Source organism: Canis lupus, chromosome 13 (assembly GCF_003254725.2).
Source record: "Canis lupus dingo isolate Sandy chromosome 13, ASM325472v2, whole genome shotgun sequence".
NCBI classification, from domain to species: Eukaryota; Metazoa; Chordata; class Mammalia; order Carnivora; family Canidae; genus Canis; species Canis lupus.
The window spans coordinates 60,570,529-60,592,321 of record NC_064255.1 but is presented as its reverse complement, the minus strand read 5'-3'; the positions used below and the strand labels follow the sequence as shown (position 1 = coordinate 60,592,321).

At 39.5% G+C, this 21,793-nt stretch overlaps 1 protein-coding gene across 2 annotated transcripts; it reads left to right on the top strand.

Annotated features, from left to right (window-relative positions):
* Positions 1 to 4,700: 4,700 nt before the first annotated feature.
* On the top strand, positions 4,701 to 19,268 carry GRSF1 (G-rich RNA sequence binding factor 1). 2 transcript variants are annotated; one of them, XM_035712431.2, is made up of 10 exons: positions 4,701 to 5,119; positions 7,336 to 7,492; positions 8,929 to 9,084; positions 9,488 to 9,631; positions 10,374 to 10,509; positions 13,010 to 13,194; positions 14,171 to 14,292; positions 15,634 to 15,769; positions 16,135 to 16,210; positions 17,845 to 19,268. In XM_035712431.2, the coding sequence occupies exons 1-9, from the start codon at positions 4,754 to 4,756 to the stop codon at positions 16,182 to 16,184; spliced, it is 1,452 nt and encodes a 483-aa protein (XP_035568324.1). In that variant the 5' UTR covers positions 4,701 to 4,753; the 3' UTR covers positions 16,185 to 16,210; positions 17,845 to 19,268. The 2 variants fall into 2 exon arrangements, with proteins under 2 accessions (XP_035568324.1, XP_025291363.1); XM_025435578.3 differs by having other exon boundaries at positions 4,702 to 5,119; positions 17,894 to 19,268.
* The last annotated feature ends 2,525 nt before the right edge of the window (positions 19,269 to 21,793 follow it).

Here is a 21,793-nt window from a genome sequence, read left to right as displayed (position 1 = left end):
GTTGCACCCTAGCTTCTGCCCTCCAAGGAAAAGTTAGTTGAAGTGACTACTTTTTAATTAGCTGACTAGTAAAAACCATTACCACCTTATCTTTGTAAATATGGCCAGAGGATGCTCTAGCCCATCATTCCACTTTCTAAATATCCTCAATGTGAGCTTTACACAGTAGTACCATCTCAGCATTCACAAAGAATTTAGTTTGGTGACCCCCTCATCTATCTGGATAAATTGGTTCCTGGTAATAACTATGTTTGATAATGAATTCTGAGAATTCCCTCGGGAATAGAGTTCATATTTTCCAGTCTTGTTCATATTTGTCACAGGCAAAATGTGTTATTATTAATATAAATCATACTTTTATTTTTATTTATATTACTATGTCTTGATAGTACATTTCATTTAATTTAAATAACAAATCAGTGGGCAGCCTGGGTGGCTCAGTGGTTTAGCACCGCCTTCAGTCCAGGGCCTGATCCTGGAGACCCTGGATTGAGTCCCACGTTGGGCTCCCTGCGTGGAGCCTGCTTCTCCCTCTGCCTATGTCTCTGCCTCTCTCTCTCTCTCCTCTCTGTGTATTCTCATGAATAAATAAATAAAATCTTTAAAAAATAAAAATAAATAACAAATCAGCTACTCTCTTTCCTAGAGACCTACCTAAATTTCAACAAGCTAACTTTAACAAGTGAAGAAGCTTCAGTATATAGAAGTTCATTAGTCTGTCATGTGTTGATCATAAACAGGTACATTATATTCCTTCGCAGAATGATTTTCCAGATGCAATTATGGGAAAGAAATAAACACTGGTTAGTATGGACTTGTTAGTAGTGAATATAAGTCAGTTGACAAAGCTAACCTAAGAAACACATCACTGCAGCAAAAAACAGTGGATCAATTTTCCTTGTCAGATAAAAGAATGAAGCAGTGATAGTGGTGATAAAAAGCACCTCTTTGTCTTTCCTTGGAAGTAACTTTCTTGAAGTTCTCTTGCATCTACTCAATGCAATAAATTTCTTCCTTTAATCTTGGATGATGAATAGCACCTTAATCACAGGTTACACAAATGGGCACCATTTCTTTAGGGTACTTCACTTCCATTCCTTTTCCTTTTGCCACCCTAGGCTTATTGACATCCATGGTTCATGATTTTTTTGTTCCTTTCAAATGCAAAGAAGGCTGTGGGGTGAGACCTTTAGGATTAACTCAACTTCATTGCATATCAGAAGAAAAGTATGTTCATCTCCAAGAATTGAGGGGCACTGACAATAAAAGGTGTTCCTTCACTTTTTTCTTAGTAATCAGAACAATCAGATCCTTCCAGGTCCTCTCCCAGCTCACAATAATGTGCTATTTAGAGCTAAGAGGACTTGTTTTGAAAATTCTTTGGTAGCAATGGGAATTGTTTTTCTCAGTCCCTCTCCTTACTTTCTCCCAAATCTCCGGTGTTTCCTTCTACCGATTAAGACTAGCTCAACCTCATAAATTCTTGTCAGAGAAGAAGGTTAACACTGTCAGTACTACTCTGTACAGTACTGTAGTAAGTACCACAAGAGCAATATGCTTTATGGTTACTTAGAGAAACCGTGGAGCTCTCTCCTATACAGAGCTCATGTCTGCACCTGAGCTTTGATACCTATCCTCTTTCACCCTTCTAGCAACCCAGATATCAATTGTGTCTATTTTCTCTTGATCACTCAATTAAATCCTTAGTAATTGAATCCTCTCCCAACATCATCTCAATATGCTCTAATCTACCCTAATTTAATCCAAACAAAGCAAAACAAAATCCACTTTTGACATATACTTACTGCCTTATCCCTTTCTCACCTACAAAATCAAACTTATTTTGCACTTCTATCTCCATTTCCTCACCCCTGCTTTATTGTGGCCTCTGCTACCACTACCCCAGACGACTGTAGACAAGATTACTGAAGGCTTCCCATGTCACTAAATCCAAGACGCTTTCTCCTATTCTCCTCTCACTTGACAAGTAAGTAATGATCTTAGTAAGGACTTGACACTGGTAGATACTCCCTACCTCCTTCCGGAGAAACACTGTTGGCTTTCATTAATCTGCTCTTAATTCTCTTACTGATCCTTCTCGCTCTTCTTGCAAGTTCATTTTCCTCTACAGAGCATTCGTTGTTGTAGCACCTCACTTGTTTCTAGGCCTTTTCACTCTAACCTTGGTCCTAGCAATCTCATCCAAACCAGCAGCTTCGGTTATACTGACAACTCCCAAGCAAATATTTCCAGGACAGTCTTCTCTGGCTTAACGGAAAATGGGGTTCGTTGGCTTCCAATATTTCTAATCTCTAAACTTTCCCAGGGATGAAAAGTCATCCCCATCCAGCTCTCCCAACTCCAAATAACACAATTACAGAAAACACTACCTCTCTAATCTGGCCTCAAATCCTATTGATTTCACTTCCTAAAATCTCAATCTTCCCTCTTCATCTCTATTGTCACCACCCCAGTCTCTCCAAATTTTTTTGTCCAAGAATCTTTTTGTTTCCATAATAAAAGTTTAACTAGCCCTAGTAAACAGAGCTGTACTTGTTTGGGTTAAAATAATATTTAATACAACTTTTAAAACCTTTTCATAAGTTATTAGTTTTAATTTAAAAAACTAGTTCTTCTCGTTCTATAATCTAGACATATGTAAATCTAAACATCACTTTGATATTTGGTCTGTAAGCCTGTTATTATACTTGACTGGACAGGGCATAGCATCATGCCTGGAACACAAAGAGCACTGAATAAATAAATGTTTTAGGTAAATGGGTAATTGTCCAAAATTAGTTTCTTTTTTCCCTTTATATTCTCCCAACTTCCTCTAGGTAAAAAATTGAAGCTTCCTATTTTAATGCTTTGGTGTAGACTCCTGATTATAATCCGCAAGATTTCATTCTATGTATTTAGGTTGCTAATCCATTCAGATTTGCATATTACGGATGATGGCTTCAGCTATTACGAAAATGAAGGCAAGGGTACATATGGGCAGAATCTCTAGCACATTCACAGATTATGATTTATAGTGATAATCCGTTATGACGGGCTAACCCATTTTCCTGCTTGAAACGGAGAGTTAAGAAAAAAAATCTCTAGGATTCCTAAATCTTGCAGATGAGGAAGTCTTTTCTTGGATACTCTAAATCCATAGAGCCAAGTTAATCAGGTTTTATTTATTTATTTTTTTCCCCTGTTCTTTTCTTTTTTGGTGGGGAAAGGGTTTTCTGGGAAATACTGAGCTTTCCTTTTATTTTATTTTATTTTTTAAATTTTTATTTATTTGTGATAGTCACACAGAGAGAGAGAGAGAGAGAGAGGCAGAGACAGAGGCAGAGGGAGAAGCAGGCTCCATGCAGGGAGCCGGAGGCAGGACTCGATCCCAGGTCTCCAGGATCACGCCCTGGGCCAAAGGCAGGTGCTAAACCGCTGCGCCCCCAAGGAACCCCTGAGCTTTCCTTTTAATAAAAGTAGGCCAGAGTAAACAACTCAAATTTTAAACAATCTTCTTGAATACTTCAGAACAGTTAATCCAAGAATCATCGTGGTGTTTTTGTGTTTTTTTTTTAAGTCCTGATCAGTTTAGGATGACAGTGAAAGGATGACTGACGTGATATTTGGGATTTGCTTTAAAATATTGCAGCATGTGGACCATGTTTTTTGTTTGTTTGTTTGTTTGTTTTCTCTTGTGCGTGTGTGGCAGTTTTAAGTCATTAGTTTTTAAAATCGGTACTTTTTAATGGAAACCACTTGACCAAAAATCTGTCACGGAATTTCGAGACCCATTAAAACAAAAGTTTAATGAGAAAAAAAAAAGAGAAAAGTGTTTGCGGGGTGGTGATGGTGGTGACGGATACGAGACAGAAAAACGATGATTTCTGAAACTCTAGGACTTCACGGCACTTCGAAATTTTCATGAATAAGAAGTTTTAGACGGGGGGTGGGAGTGAATGCGTGACGGGCACTGGGGGTTATTCTGTATGTTGGTGAACTGAACACCAATAAAAAATAAATTAAAAAAAATAAGAATAAAATAAAAAGTCTTAGAATTTTCAGCTTGTCCTATCTTCCCCCTCAGCGCTCCGTTTTTTGCTTATTCATCGGAGACGGATCCTGCTCTCAGAAAGAGGAAAACTGCACAACCGGTCTTTCTGCAAAACTCGCGAACACACTAACTTACCGGAGGAGGCTTTATTTTTTGCTGCACGCGGAGTCAGCATAGAAGTCTGTGTTTCAGAAAAAAAAAAAAAAAAAAAAAAAAAAAAAAAATAAATAAATAAATAAATAAAAAAAAAGAAGTCTGTATTTCACCTTAAAACAAAGAGAGGCGGCCTCCCCACAGGTCTCGAGTCCGCGTCCGCCGTCCAGCCTCCCGAGGCCGAGGGCCGCGCCGCCTCCACAGCCCGCCCTTCCGCGCCTCACGGGACGGCGCCCGCGTCGCTGCCCCCGGCGCGCCCCGCCCCGCCCCGCCCCGCCCCCGCCCCGGGCCCCTCAGGGCCTCAGTTTCCTGCCGGGGGAAGACGAGCGGCGCCCCCCGCCCCCCCCGCCCGCCGGCAGCCCCGCCCCGAGGGCGGAGACCGGGCGGAGCAGCGCCTGCCCTCGCCTCCTCCCGCGGCCGCGGCCCGGCTGCCGGCGGCGCATGTGCCGGGCCCCCTCCCCCGCCCTGGAGTCCACCCCCGCCCCGCTCGCGCCGCGGCCGCCGCCGCCGCCGCCGCCGCCTCCGGGCCCCGCGCCGCCTCCGGAGTCCATGGCCGGGACGCGCTGGGTGCTCGGGGCGCTGCTCCGCGGCTGCGGCTGCAACTGCAGCAGCTGCCGACGCACCGGCGCCGCCTGCCTGCCCTTCTACTCGGCCGCCGGCTCCTTCCCGTCGGGCGTCTCGGGCCGCCGCCGCCTGCTGCTGCTGCTCGGGGCCGCCGCGGCCGCCGCCTCTCACGCGCGGGGCCTCCAGGCCGGGCCTGCGCCCGCCGGGAGACTGGCGGGGCCTCCCCCCGCGGCCCCCTCCGCCGCCGCCGCCGCCGCCGCCGCCGCCGCGGCCTCCTACCCGGCGCTGCGGGCCCCGCTGCTGCCGCAGTCGCTGGCGGCGGCCGCGGGCCCGGCGCGGACCTACAGCCAGGTACGGGGGCGCCCGGGGCCGCGCGGGACCTCCCCGGCCGCCTGCGCCTCGCGCCGCGCACCCCCCCCGGGCCCCGGGGCCCTCCTCGTTGCGTGCGGCCGGCCTGGGTGCCGGGGCCCTGGCTCCCGCCGGCCGCTGGGCTGTCGCGAGGCCGGTCCCGGAGCGCTCGCGGGCCGCTCCTGAAGGTCACCGCCGCGCCTCCACCTGCCCCGGGCGCGGACGAGCCTGCGCCGTCTCCGCGCTCGGCCCGCGTGTCCCTCGGGGGCCCCGATGGCAGATGCCGGCGCCCCGGGGGAGGCCCTCTTCTCCGCTAGCAGCTCGCGTGCGCGCCGGCGGAGCCCCTGACACCTTGGGCCCCACTTGCCTTTGAGTCCACGCGCGCTTCTCCTTGAGCTCAGGGCGACCGGGGGGTCACGAGCGCGGCCCGGCTTCTGCCGGCCACTGCCGGAGCCGATTGACTCGGATTCTGGCCCAATACTGGTGCCGCCCTTTTCGGTAAAGGCTTGGGGGGCTTACGGAATTCCGGGACAACGGGGAATATTGCCTTTACTGAAAACAAACAAACAAACAAACAACAACAAACACCCCCCCCCCCCATCTCTAATAAGCTTTTGTGAACTAGCTACTCTCTCGGTTATTTTCTATGGAATTGGCTCTGATGATATCTGTTGAATCTCTCGACTGCTGTTAACGCACTGCTTGCATTTATCCTTGATTTTTAGAATTATAGGGGATCCCTGCGTGGCGCAGCGGTTTGGCACCTGCCTTTGGCCCAGGGCGCGATCCTGGAGACCCGGGATCGAGTCCCACGTCGGGCTCCCGGTGCATGGAGCCTGCTTCTCCCTCTGCCTGTGTCTCTGCCTCTCTCTCTCTCTCTCTCTCTCTCTCGGTGACTATCATCAATAAATAAGAAAATTAAAAAAAAATAAGTTTTAAAATTATATGTAAGTCTTCATGAAAATGACTGGGAACCTACAAAGGAGTGAAGTATCTTCTTAGAGCGATAGATTGGCAAGCCACCTGATTTAAAGTTGAGTTGTCTTTCCACATTAGTAAGTGTGTTTGTTGCATTTTTATTAGATACGTAGAAAGACATCCGCTAGAGGTTTACATCGATCATTGACTCCTCGCAGGTAGGCTTAAGCCTCAAGGTAAATCATGGAATGGGACGAAGGAACATCTCTCTTGTTAGCCCAGGAGAGCGCAAGTTGTAAGACTTCTTCACTGTCAATCCTGGTTTTTTTTGTAGTGCTTATTGAAATCTTAGTAAATTCCAGTTTTTTCTAGGTCTTGTAAAATAGAGTTCTTTAGGCATGTCTCAGGCGCCTGTTACCTTAACACACTACTGCTGTCACCTCTTAGGATCTTTCCCTTATTTAGTTGGTCTGACTTACCAGTTGACAGATTAGTCGGTCCATGCATCCTGCTCTCTTGTAGTTTTACCTACTGGTAAATGCCTTTTATTAACTCTATTTTGCCAGGTTGAGGGGACACATTGAGCTTGACACTCAAGCCTCTCTGTTGTATGATACCAAGTTCCTTTTGCCAGCTCATCTTCTCTGGCTCCTAATTATACCCTGAAGTTTAGCCAAATGGGATTATTGCTGTTTTGCAAATGGGCTTTTGTTCATACTGCCTCTTCCTCTCACCTCTCAAGCTGGAGTGCCCTATCATTTATATATTGCTGTCAAAATTCTGTCCTTCCTTTGAGGCCCATCTTTTATGATGACTTGATTCTTTTAGTGTTCTGTTTTGAATTCCTATAATACTCTGTATCTTGACTGTAGTACTTAAAGCATCCTGTCTTGTAATGCTTGTCTTAGTCTAGATTGTAAGCTCTTTGAGATGAGGGCCTAATATGGCACATGGTATATAGGAGGCACTCATATTTGTCAAATTGAAGAGACCCTTCTTGTTCTGCTTTAACTTAAACACTATTATTAGGTGTAATTTGGGACTGATGAATTTAAAAAGAAGCCCTGGATAAAATTTATGTCCCGCCAAATCATTGGGATTTGTTGCTACCTGCTTGTTGCTTTAGAATGTACAATTTATGCCAAAAAAGGATGAGTTACACTGGTGAAGTTTACTTCTCGCCTCTGAAATAGTAACTGTCTCCTAAGGATAACATCCAGAGCATTAGTTTGCAGAAATAAACATTTTCTAAGTGAGATGGTCAGAGCAGCATTTTTACATTTCTTTATCTCTCTTGGAAGGAGTCCAAAACTACCTACCTGGAAGACATTCCACCTCTACCTGAGTATGAATTGGCTTCCTCCAAGTTAGGAGAAGAAGTAGATGATGTTTATCTCATTCGAGCTCAAGGATTACCGTGGTCGTGCACTATAGAAGATGTGGTTAACTTTTTCTCAGGTACCTTTTATGTATGTTTGGAATATATAATTTTGTCTGAGTAAAAAAGTAGTCTCATGGAAACCGAGTTAAACTATACTGTAGACATCTTATTTGGTGGTTGGCAAGTTGTCTAGTTCTGAGTGGTTGTATGTGCATACCAACTGACATCATGTGTACCATTTGTGGCATATACCAGATGTAAAGATTTTAAATGCAATACAAAAGTGTAATGTTAAAACTGCACGGTAGAAACCAGTTTTTTTTTTTTTCCTCTGAAGTTTTAGTATTTACCTATCAAAAAGCAAAACCAGTTAAGTGTAGCTCTTTATGTAATACATGCATTTAGAATACAAGATCACTTAGTGTCAAGTGGCATAATTTCCTTAGTAACATTTTTGGAATGTTTACATATCTGTGACTGGTTTCTAAGTTCTGTACCTGACTATGATTTTTAACTTTCCTTTTAAAAGGGTTTTAGAAAGCGGCATCTGAGTGACTCAGTCTGTTAAGCGTCTGACTCTCAATTTCAGCTCAGGTCATGATCTTAGAGTCCTGGGATTGAGCCCTGCGACTGACTGGCTTGGTGCTCAGTGGAGAGTTGGCCTGAGGATTCCCTTCCTCTGCTTCTCCTAGCTTGTGCTTTCTCGCCCTCAAACAAAATAAAAAATTTTAAGGGCTTTATTTATTTAATTATTTATTTTTTAATATTTTATTTGAGAGAGAGCAAGACATGGAGGGATAAGCAGACTCCCTACTCAGCCCAGAACCCAGCTTGGGGCTCAATCCCAGGACCCTGAGATCATGACTTGAGCTGAGATCAGATGCCTAACTGACTAAGCCACCTAGGTGCCCCCTCGAAAAAAGGCTTTTAGAAGATGCCACTTTAAATATTGTAAAATGATGTAATAATATAGAGTACCTTAATGTGCATAGCATTGTGTGGGTCAAGTATTTTATGAGGCTCTTTACATCTTCAATTTGCTGCCATTAGAAGTATGCAGTGTGAGGATCTTTCTTTGGTAATGAAAAAGGGGCAAAGTTCAATTATGGTAACAAAATTATTATTACAGGATTTATTTTGAAGTTCTTATGATTATAACAGAAGAAAACATGTGTAAACTTAACCATATTTTAATTCTTTATGTGATTTGAAACTGATTATAGAAGCATTGAGAAGGACATAATATATTCTATGTTGAGCCTGTTTGCTATTTTAATGATCAGGAGGTCATAAACTTATGTGCTAAGGTTTGCTTATCTTTTTCAAGTAAAATTTTATAGACTATTGCCTCATTAGTATTTGGATGTCTTCAGTGACGGGGGTTTCTATAAGGAATATGATAGACATTTTGGTTCCTGCTTTGTTGTTGGAATTGGAAGATTCCATTCTAGCGACTTGTATAATTGAGTTAAAAGTTTGGTTTCTGGTTTTGATTTTACTCACGTATTTTTAGACTGCAGAATCCGCAATGGTGAGAATGGAATACACTTCCTCTTAAATAGAGATGGGAAAAGAAGAGGTGATGCCTTAATTGAAATGGAGTCAGAGCAGGATGTGCAAAAAGCCTTAGAAAAGCATCGCATGTACATGGGACAACGATATGTGGAAGGTATGTGAAGTCATATTCTGGCTTTGTGTGATCAGTACTTTAGCCTGTACTTTCTAAGGCAGTTTCGTTTGATCCTTAGCAATAATGAAGTAGATATTATGAATACACCCTTTTATAGGATATGAAAATGAAACACTGAGGTAATCTCAGTTTCTTACCTATAAAAATGAGGATGTTGACCAAGTTTACCTCACAAGTTGGGATGCTTAAGTCACAGCTGGCACACAGTAAATATTCATATTCAGTAAATGTCATTTGTTATTTTCTCCAGAGAAGTACACAAAGGTTAAAAATACTAGTTTTTATTCTAAGATAACTCACCAAGTGTGATTTTTTTTTTTTTTTTTTAGTGTCTTCCTTTGCTTTGTAAGTTTCTGTAATTTTTGTGTGTTTTTCTTTGTAGTGTATGAGATAAACAATGAAGATGTGGATGCCTTAATGAAGAGCCTGCAGGTCAAATCTTCACCTGTGGTAAATGATGGTGTGGTTCGTTTGAGAGGACTTCCTTATAGCTGCAATGAGAAAGACATTGTAGACTTCTTTGCAGGTACTTTTTCAGTTATATCCTGTTTGGGGCCTCATTTTTCTTTTCCTTATTGTTTCATTTTATGTCTTAGATGAACCTTTTTTCTAGATAACTGCATGAAGTTATATTAGGTTCTTTAGGGGAGAAATTTTTACTTGGGTATTCAGTGTTTATATAAGTGTTTTGACCTATTCTGCTGATCTTAGGAGAATGTCACATTTCAAAATTATTTCATGCAGGTTTATTTTACTGTTGAGGAATATAACCTCATAAGCATGGCTGTATTTGTCTAAAACAATAACAATTTCTATGGTTTAAAAGCATTATCATCTCTCTCTTTTTTTTTTTTTAAGATTTTATTTATTTATTCACGAGAGACAGAGAGAGGCAGAGACACAGGCAGAGGGAAAGGCAGGGTCCACGCAAGGAGCCCGACATGGGACTTGATCCTGGAACCCCAGGATCACGCCCCGGGCCAAAGGCAGGCACTAAACCGCTGAGCCACCCAGGAATCCCCGATTGTGTGTTTTAGATGGATTGCATGGATCCTAAATATTCTGGAAATACAAATGTGTAGGTGTTACTGGCTTTGCCACATAATAATTTTCTTCCCATTAGGCATGTATCCGACTAGCAAACAGACATAAAATTTTACTGATAAGATTTTAAAAATTACTACTATGTGAATGAATGTATTATTCCTAAGGATAAGAAAGGCTCCTTTTAGCAGCACTAATTCATAATAATTTTTTTGGTGTCATAGGACTGAATATAGTAGACATCACTTTTGTCATGGATTACAGAGGGAGAAGAAAAACAGGAGAAGCCTATGTGCAGTTTGAAGAACCAGAAATGGCTAACCAAGCCCTATTGAAACATAGGGAAGAAATTGGTAACAGGTGAGTGAAGCAGATTCTAATAATGTGAAGTATCCTACATTGGGTCATTTTGATGAATGCACTGTTATATAACTGTAAAATTATCTAATCACAGAAAAGTAGAATAGTATGATCTGCTAAGTGCCCATCACTTAGGATTAACAAATTATTAACATTTGTTATATTTGCTGCATCTGTTTTTTTTCAGTATGCATCTTTAAAAAACATTTTCTCATGCGATCCTAATATTGTCATGACTAACAAAATTAGCAGGAATTTATTATCGTAATAAATATATATTTATTACCACATTTTCCCATTTAAACCAAAAATGTCTTTTCAGAGTTGGTTTTTTTTTTCCTTTTAGTTACCAGAATCTGGATATGGTCCACACGTTGCATTTGATTGTTATGTCTGCAGTTCTCTTAAACTAGAGCAAGTCCCCTTCTCCTTCATATTTTTATTCCCTTTCCCTTGTAATTTATTTTAATTAATTAATTAATTAGTTTTTGAGGATTTTTATTTATCTGACAGCACAAGCAAGGAGGGCAGGAGAGGGAGAAGCAGGCTCTCATTGAGCAGGGAGCCTGATATGGGGCTTGATTTCAGGGCCCTGGGATCATGACCTGAGCCAAAGATAGCCGTTTGACTGAGCCTCCCAGGTGCCCCTCCCTTCCCCTTTTTACATATAATTAACTTTTGGAGATACTGAGTCAATCATCCTGTACAATCTCTTTTTCTCTCTTTTTTTTTTTTTTAACATTTTTATTTTTATTTATTTGAGAGAAAGTGAGAAAGCGAGTAAAAGAGCATGAACAAGGTGAAGGTTGGAGAGAGAAGCAGATTCCTTGCCAAGGAGCCTGATACGGGGCTCAATCCCAGGACCCTGGGATCATGACCTAAGGCATGAAGGCAGACTGAGCCACCCAGGCATCCCCTGTCTCATGTTTTATATTGATCTTATGCTTCTTCCTGGTGTCACTTTGTTCCTTTGTATCTTCAGTTATTTCCTGAAAACTGGAATTTTTTTTTTTTAAAGATTTCATTTATTTATTCATGAGAGACAGAGAGAGAGAGGCAGAGACATAGGCAGAGGGAGAAGCAGGCTCCATGCAGGGAACCTGGTGTGGGACTCTATTCTGGAAGTCTGGGATCAAGCCCTGAGCCAAAGGTAGATGCTCAACTGCTGAGCCACCCAGATGTCCCAGAAAACTGGAAGTTAAAGCTAGTCTTGAATTGATTCAGGTTAACATTTTGGTATGGATACATTATAGATATTGCTGTATACTACATATCACATCACATTAGGATGCATGTAGTGATGGATGGGTTCATTTGTGTCAAATTTGGAAGAGTACTCAAAAGTGTCAAATTTCAGATTGCTATTTTGCTGCTTTCTGGCTGTTTTACTTGGCTTCATTGAAGTTTTAAAAATTAAAAAGCCATTTTAAAGCCATGTCTTTCAAGATCTGTGTATAGAATTGATTCAGAGGTCTTTTTTTTTTTTTTTTTTTTTAAAGATTTTATTTATTCATGAAGGACACAGAGGAGAGAGACAGAGGCAGAGACATAGGCAGAGGAAGAAGCAGGCTCCATGCAGGGAGCCTGATGTGGGACTTGATCCTGGGTCTCCAGGATCATGCCCTGGGCTGAAGGCAGGTGTTAAAGAACTGAGCCACCCAGGGATTCCCTGATTCAGAGGTCTTTAGTAATTTTTTAAAATAAAATGTGTATGCAAACAACCCTCTACTCCCATTTTCTTTCAGTACTCTTCATATTTTCTTTAATACGTCTTAGAACAAATACATCACTTTTATCTTTTTATGTGGGAACATTATGGCAGTGTATAAATCTCTTCAATACATTAAGAAGTGGTGCCTATCTAATCTTTATATATCTATATAAATACAAATGATTTTTGCAACTCAAGCTTAACCTAATTTGGAAAAGCAGTATTGAGAAAAAAAATTGGTTTCAGAAGCTTAGATTTAATAGATAATCCTCCTGCCAAGCAGATAGCAAGTCAGAACTGACATTTAGTTCATGCATTCTCGTTGGCATCTTATTGAAGTTCTGGAGGGTATTAGCTCTTCATATACTATGACTTTTAATATCTTATACAGACACTAATTTTTACAGAATTGACTTGTAAGGCTTCAAAAGATTGTTAACCAACTGTAAAAAAACCCTTCTACCAGATTATTTTGATATACACAATCTTTGCATAGCTGTTCTCATGAAGCAAAACAATAGAAAATACTTTTAAATTATATATGAAGAAAGCTGTTATCTTGAGTGGGGATGTGGGGAAGATTACATTGATGACATGTTCTCTTAAGAGTACTTTTCATGGCCTAATATGTATGTATATCTAGTTTTACTTTTTCCGTCATTTGTTATCTTTGGACACTTGTGTTTCATAAGCTATTGGGAATATTCTGTATGCATGTTTTATTTTAAATGAGTTCAGTGTAAAGTTACTTTGCATTGTTTGTGCCTGTTCACTTTTGCTTTGACATAGGTATATAGAGATATTTCCAAGCAGAAGGAATGAAGTCCGAACACATGTTGGTTCTCATAAGGGAAAGAAAATGGCATCTTCTCCTACTGCTAAGTATATAACTGAGCCAGAAATGGCCTTTGAAGAACATGAAGTAAATGAGGATATTCGACCCATGACAGCTTTTGAAAGTGAGAAGGAAATAGGTAAGGACCTGCATTGTTGAGACTTATTGGGTCTATCTTGTATGTTTTGATATTTAAAATATTTTTTATGACCGTGTTGTTGAAATTATTAGATTATAGGACCAGGTTATTGAGTTGGAAGATTTCTCTGTCTTTGAGTGTAGTTAAGTACTTTGAATATAAGGAGGAGGCCTTAGTTATTTCATAAAGTTTGTTTTATATAATCATTTTTGTTGGATTTCATATAAAAAGCTGGGTGGCACAAATATAATAAAAGGATATAAAAAGTCAGCCTTTAAACTAAGGTAAAAAAAAAAAAAAAAGATCTATTTAATAATTCCTCTGATTCCTAAGCCCAAAGTAACATGTAGAATCTTTGAAGTTTGATAAAACCTTTTTAAACCCATGCCATGGTGGGGAGCCTAGATGACTCAGCTGGTTGAGTGACAGACACTTGATTTCTGCTTAAGTCATGACCTGGGGGTCCTGGACTGAGCCCTGAGTTGGGCTCTGAGCTCAGCAGGGAGTCTACTTCAGGATTCTCTTTCCCTCTGCCCCTCCCCTAGCTGTTGTGTGCGTGCACACTCTCTGTCTCTCAATAAATGAATCTTTAAACTCCCATTATCATATTTCTTCTTTTTTTTTTAAGTGCCTATAGGCACCCAGAAAGTTTCTTCTGCCTTTTATTTTTCCATTGATAATCATTTTTCCTTCTCTCTGTTCTTATAGAAAGATCTGTTTGTGTGTTTTTTTTTTTTTGTAATCTGGTAATGGTTTGATGCACTAAATCTTCGCACTAAATCTTAATGGGTGTTCAGGTGATACCTGTTAGGTGGCAGAAATTTCAGACCATTTTTGCTTTTAAAATTAAAGCCCTTCTTCCTTACTGGTTCACGAAGAATTGAGGATTTTGACATAAAGGTCATACATAATTATAATCTGTTAATAACTCTGAAGCTCTTGTGTTACTGACAGTGCTTTTTGTTCCACTTCTCAGAATTGCCTAAGGAGATGTCAGAAAAGCTTCCAGAGGCTGTTGATTTTGGAGCTACATCTTCACTACATTTTGTCCACATGAGAGGATTGCCTTTCCAAGCTAATGCCCAAGACATTATAAATGTGTGTGGCAGTAAGATATCCAATCTGAATAGGTTTGAACAAAAATTCTAAGATTGAACTTACATTAATTTGGGAAAGATACAGAAGAAAATACCCTATTTCTGAACTCTCCCTGGACAGTAAGGTGCCATCTCCTTGGTTATGGAAGCTTGTTTTATTTTCTTCAGCTGAGAAGTGTGGATTTTATTACATTTAAAGGTCAAATGTATAATGATAGAGGATTTTGTAAATACAGAATAATATGGTGTAGCTTTAGTATTCAAAGTAGAAAAGTTTGGTTTTTCTCTAAACTATTTCAACTTACTTATTTTTGAGTTTAGGAAACAGACTCAGGGAATTTGTCACAGAGGAGTTATACACTAAATAAGAATCCCAGTGCTCCTAAATGCTTAGATGCATGTAGACTTCTTCATCAGGATTCCGTGATATTTGAGAAAAGGAATTTTAAAAATATTTTTATTTTATGACCCACTATATATGAAAAGAAAGGAAAACAACAGTAGCCATGTTGACTTCATGAATTTGAGTACATATACTTAATGTAGATCCAAACCTAGAGTCTTCAGTTAGTAGTGGGGCCTCAAAGTTGTCTTCATTGCTTCAAAAAGCCTGATAGGAATCATATCTTGAACCAGACAAAGGTCAAAAAGTGTCATTAAAGCATTACATTCTGTTGCTTTGGTTTGAAATGATAACCACTCAGTGTGGTAGCTCTCAATGTAGTGCTGGTAAAAAACCGGGGAATAGGTACATACCTGATTTAAAAAATAGTAAAAGTGACTTATTAAGACATGTAGTTTGGGGATCCCTGGGTGGCTCAACGGTTTGGCGCCTGCCTTCGGCCCAGGGCGTGATCCTGGAGACCAATCCTGGGATCGAGTCCCACATCAGGCTCCCTGCATGGAGCCTGCTTCTCCCTCTGCCTATGTCTCTGCCTCTCTCTCTGTGTCTGTCATTAATAAATAAAAAAAGAATCTTAAAAAAAAAAAAGACATGTAGTTTATTTGATGAGCACTCTTTAGATACAAGGAGAGGATGTGTTTGGGAGGAGTGATAAAAGCAATCCTTATTGGCATAAGAAAGTTTGAGAATTCTTGTGTTATTGTACTTATATTTAAGTTTTCTGTGGACAGATATTTGATATGTAACCTTGAGTTCTAAGAGGATCAGAAAGGCCGGGAGAGATGGTAGATATGTAATGTAACTACTGTGTTACTTAAAGAGATTTTCTAAAAACAAATTTCTTGAGTCTATGAATCAGATTCTGAAAGAAAAATGCGGAGCCTTAGACTGCTAGAAATTCGGCCTCTTACCATTCTGTTGCTTTTGTTTATCATTTAGTTCTTTGCTCCACTGAAGCCTGTTAGAATCACCATGGAATACAGTTCTAATGGGAAGGCCACTGGAGAAGCTGATGTGCACTTCGATACCCATGAGGATGCTGTTGCAGCTATGCTCAAGGATCGGTCCCATGTTCGTAAGTGCTGCCCATGGTTTTTATGGTCATTTTTTTACTTCTGTTTTTGCTTACAAATGGCTTTTTCTGTTTTGGAGTTTGCCTCGACTTTTTCCTTGGGAAAAGTGCTCTGTTAATACTACTAAAATTAACTGTAAAAAGGGCAAGATACTATATTGTAATGAAAAGCATTTGCTAATTGTCCTTCATATTTCTGTACAGAGGTAGGATTTTTTTTTTTTGCTTTTTAATTTTGTTTTTGTTTTTAGTTAGGAAATGTAATGGACAAAGGGTTTTGAGTTGCTGTTTGAACTATGAGAAAATGACTGTAGTATTATTTCTCCCTTTTCAGTTTCTTAAAATAAATCCTCTTTTGTCATTCTTAGACCATAGATATATTGAATTGTTCCTGAATTCATGTCCAAAGGGAAAATAAGACTTCCAGGGACTCCAGATAATAAGGTAAATTTAAGAGGTACAATTGTGAGAATTATTTTGATAAATTAAGCATTAACTCACTAAATTTGTAATATGGTGGAAGCCATTCTTTTTTTTTTTTTTAAGATTTTATTTATTTATTTGAGAGAGCATGTACTCATGCGTGTACATGCAGGGTGAGACACAGAGGGAAAGGGACAAGCAGACTCTGCTGTGCAGGGCCTGTTGTGGAGCTCGATCCCACGACCCTGAGATCATGACCTAAGCCCAGATCAAGAGCCGGATGCTCAGCTGACTGAACTACCCAGGCACCCCTTAATAATGATCAAATTAATCAAGGTAATTGAAGTATCAAAATAAGGAATGAGGGATCCCTGGGTGGCGCAGCGGTTTAGCGCCTGCCTTTGGCCCGGGGCGCGATCCTGGAGACCCGGGATCGAATCCCACGTCGGGTTCCCAGTGCATGGAGCCTGCTTCTCCCTCTGCCTGTGTCTCTGCCTCTCTCTCTCTCTGTGTGACTATCATAAATAAATAAAAATTAAAAAAAAAAAAAAAAAAAAACAAGGAATGAAACTCTCCTAGGAAATAGTATTCATTATGATTGTATTTGGGTATTTTTCCTGTATAGAATCTTTCGGCATCATTCCCAATAGTGATCATGCTATGTGCCTAAAAATTATTTTTACCTTTAATATCTGAAAAGGTGCTTTTATTGGCTTTTTTCCTTATAAAATTTAAACACATCTTGTCAATTGTAAGATCTTAAAATGTTTAAAATGATACATTTGAAATTCTCTACACTGTCTCTTCCTAAAAAGTGTTATGAAAATAGTTGTCTGTTCTAGGAAGTACATGATTTCATAGTGTTGTGTTAACGTGTGACAAATCTACTAAATGTCTTGATGTCGTTTCCCTTGACTATTATGTGGTATCTTTTGTTTCCCCACATTAATGTATTATAATCATTTTTCTATATGTAGTGGTGCATTTGAGATAATTAACTGTAATTATTTCTTGGAAATACATGAGGCATTTCTTTACTGTAGTTATCACAGGCTGTTTTTTTTTTAAAGATTTTATTTATTTATTCACAATAGACATAGAGAGAGAGAGGCAGAAACACAGGCAGAGGGAGAAGCAGGCTCCATGCAGGGAGCCTGACGCGGTACTCGATCCCGGGACTCCAGGATCGCGCCCTGGGCTAAAGGCAGGCGCTAAACCACTGAGCCACCCAGGGATCCCCCAATCACAGGCTATTTTTGATACAGAGTCCCACAATCTTGCCATGTTAAATATTAGCTAAAATCTATTGTAAAATATATTTTGTGCTCAACTCTGAAAACCTGCTGTTTCATACCAGGCTATAAACACTAATGCCTAACTAGTTTTCTTTATGTTAACTTAATGGATTTGTCACTAAATGGATTTGCACTGAGTCAGAAAAGAAAGTATTGGGGCGATTGGTGGCTTAGACAGGTCAGGTAAACGTCCAACTCTTGATCTCAGTTTAGGTCTCAATCTCACGATGGTGAGAGTTTAAGCCCTGTGTTGGGCTCCATGCTGGGTAGGAAAAAGAAGTTATTAAATTTGTAATTCTAAATGGTCTGGGAAAGGGTATGATATGGTAACACTTTTTCTTTTCTTTATTTATTTTGCACCACTTCTTCATTTTGAGTAAATGCGCAACATTTTTCATTTTATTTTCAGGATGAAGCAAGAAGCATTTCATTTGCACATCTCTTTTGGACGTGGAATATAAAGTTCCAGTTTTGTAGCAGCAACTGCTAGAGAATGGATTTGGGGATTTTGGGTTAATTTCTTATAAGACAAATAACATAGTGGACTGTTTAGAAAGGAAAAGGAAAGATTCAGTTTGGAATTACAAAATAAACACAAATTTAAATTTTTGTTTATTCTGTTCAGGATCTGATTTAAAAATCTGGTTTTTATTTTATATGATAAAACAGTTTGTTTTCATAGGAGATGTGTTACCCAATGTAAAGACTACATATTTTTATTCAGCACTGTGCTTGAAAATCTTTCTCCCATTTTACAGATACTCTGTTTGAAGTTTTGTCTTTTTGCCTATGAATTAAGGCTTTGATGTAAAACTTTTCTGGAATGAAATACTGATTTATTTTAACCAAATACTCACCAAAGCAAGGAAAGGTTTCAGACCTTTGAACCATTAAGGTTTGGCAGAGTAGTTTTAATTTTAGACGTATTAGATTACTTAGGTAGGGGTAGAAATTTAAAGAATCAAAACAAAAAGTAAGTACCACAGATTAGTGAGTGTAAGTGACAACGATTTGGCAGTTTTATGTCTTTAGAAACATCTTGCCTTTCTAAGCTTTGTGGAAAGGCATTTGACTTCGGTGCCTGTATCCTTAAGGAGAGAATTCTAGTCTCAACTTGAAAGTTCTCTCAACATTTACCCCCCTTTTTGATTTTGGGTAAACCTTAAGGGTGTTTGTTAGTCTCAAAACTGTGAAGTGACATGTCAAAACAGTCCTGACTGGTAAGAACATTAATGGCTTCACTTGAATTTAAACCAGCTCCTGAGAGGAAAAAAAAAATCTGTCTCCTCATTTGCTTTCTCAGTGGGATAGCACATCCCATATTTTAGAACAAGTAGGGGTGCCTTGCTTAAATAAAAATAGCATTTAATGTATAATTGTGTGAAGGGTTTATGGATAAAGCTGTACTTCTGTCACATTGTGACAGTATCTTCTGCTTTAATATTAAACAGCTTGTTATTTAAATACTGGATCAAAATGGCTGGCTTCAAAATGTAGTCCTTAATAAACTAACTTTATGTGCACCTATGTAGGAGAATCAAAGTCCTGTATACTTTTTTTTGCCTTGTTCCTGTTCTCAGGGTGACGACTGCCACATAGTTACCAGGAGATACAATTCTAGTTCTTAAAATTGAATTAGCCCAGATTTCTGAGAGGTGATATCTGGAAGAGAGATGACGTGTTCTCTCACTTAATACAGAACCATCTTTGATTACCAGCTAAGATATGAAATCACTGTACTGTAAGTAGTCAATAAATGAAGGCTTGTTTCAGGCTGCAGATTACCTAAGAGTATTTATTTTGGAGTGTGTGTATCAACCAAATATATTTTTGTTACATCACGTCCTGGTATAGTATAAGAAGAAATTGTAATTTTTATTTGTATATTTATCATCCTATATGAACATGACTTAATTAACCATCCTAACATCTTTAGTATTACTACTTAAATAGAAATGTGTTTTCATATATGATTGAGTGTACCAAGCTATCAGAACTGGTGTCTGTAGCTGTGTGATCTATTGGAATATGATCTTTTCTCTGTATAGCAGTAGGTATCTAATTTGCTGTGGAAAAAATTCTATAGGGACTGTTGGGATAGGATTGGTGAGAAATTAATTCATTTGCAATCACTTTCTTTTAAAGCTAATAAATTCCATTTGTACATCTCTAAGAAAAGAATGAGAGCAAAAGCATGCAAATTTATGTGGTAGGTAAGCATGAAGAGGGTGTATCTTGCCACACTAGTGAGTGAGTGCTCAGTACAAAAGGTGGCCATTCTTGGGAAGTCATCGTATGAATTAATACACTTTACTCCTTCAGTATGTTAGAGCTCATAATTTAGGCTAGTAAATGCTGAGAAGGAAAATGTAGCTACTAGAAGGAGAAGAAAAGCACATAAGAGATTAAAAGTAATTTTTTATTTTCATCCAGTCAAAAGACATATTTCTCTTTACTAAAATCTGACAAAACTGGGTTGTGTATTATCTCATTACCTGCTAATGATAATTGAAAGAAGTAATGACAGTGAATTTTGCTCTTGCATTTGGGTCCTTTGTGTCTTTATAATCTCTGGTGGTAAATCTATACAAAATAGCAGGTTTAGATACGGACAGGTTACTCATCTTGCTGTGGTTAGCTACTTGAATTGCAAGGAGGAACTCTGATGGGTTGCATGTAGATACCGAGGAGAAGATTGCTGAAGATTGTGATCTGATTGATGGGCTCACTGATAGCAGAGAATGAATGAAGCAGAACCAGAGTGTCCCTCCGCCTGGAAGACTAAGGCTTCTGCTAGGTGGAGAGGGAGACCAAGTCCACTGTGGAGTGGAAGGCTCTACATTCTTCTCAGTGCCTCTGCCGGTGTGGGGAGGAGGAAGTAGGAGAAGGCTACTTAGAGCTGCATGCCGTTTTGAGGCGATGGCCCTGCTTCTTAATGGTGAACATGCCCTATTGGCATCCTCTGCCATAAACAGTCCCCCTAGCAGATTCTCAATGGGGCTTTTTTCTCTGGGTTATATCTTTTTCTCCTTATAACTAAAAAAGCAGTGTTTTAAGAGTTTCCCCTAAATTACGTACAAGGGTTCACATTCAATTGGCAGGACCTGTATTATAGAGTGTTGTAACTCAGCAGTAAAGTAGAGGCAGTTCCAGAGGCTTTAAAAACATGCTGTCATGTAGGAATACATTTTCCCTCGGTTCAGCAGATTAGAATTCTGAAGTTTGTAGAAAGGGAATAAAGCTGCTATAAACATTCATGTGTAGGTTTCTGTGTGTACATAAGATTTCAGCTCATTTGGGTAAATACCAAGGAGTACGATTGCTGGATCATATGGTAAGACTATGTTTAGTTTTGTAAGAAACTGCCAAACTCTTCCAAGGTAGCTATGCCATTTTGCATTCCCACTAGCAATGAATGAGAGTTCCTGCAGCAGCAGTTGATTCTTGTCAGCGTTGGGTGTTGTCAGTGTTTTGAATTTGAGGTATTGTAATAGGTGTTCACTGGTTATCTTGTTTTAATTTGCAATTCTGTAATGGCCTAACATGGCGAGCATCTTTTATATATATTGATTTGCATCTGCATATTGTCTTTGGTAAGATGTCTGTTTAGATCTCTTGCTCAGTTTTTTAGTTGGGTGGCTTTCTTACTGAATTTTAGGACAGGGATATAGGAAGGTTTGGTTTGGTTCTTACACCTTGATGATATGAAAATAAATGATGGGGTAATTTGTTTATATTTTATTTTTTGAACGAAATAAAATTCAAGAGCTATGAAAGGGTTTACAATAAAGTCTCCCTCCCATCCTATACTTTAGCTACTTAGTTTCTCTACTTGGGCAGTGGTGTCATCAGTTTCCAATGCAAACATCCAGTGATATTTACTGTATAGATAAACCAATACCTAATAGACATCTTCATTTTTTAAAAAAATATAAATTGTAGCATACTATACATGCTCTTGTGCCATTTTTCCCCATTTAATACATTCCAAAGATCATTTTATATCCATATATAAAATCTTCTCATTTAAAAAAAATTATGGGTGTAAGTAATTTAACCTATCCCTTAGTGATGAACAGGTAAATTGTTTCCAATCTTTTGCTATTGTAATGCTGAAATGAATTACCTTGTATAAATTTATGTCCTTTTGTACATACATAAATTTCTCTAGGATAAATGATCAGAGTATGTGCACTTGTAATTTATATCTAAAATTAAACTCCTATCTATAATTTGTTTTTTCTTAGTTTGTACCAGCAACGCAAGTGCCCATTTTCCCTTAGCCTCACAGACACAGCATATTAGCAGT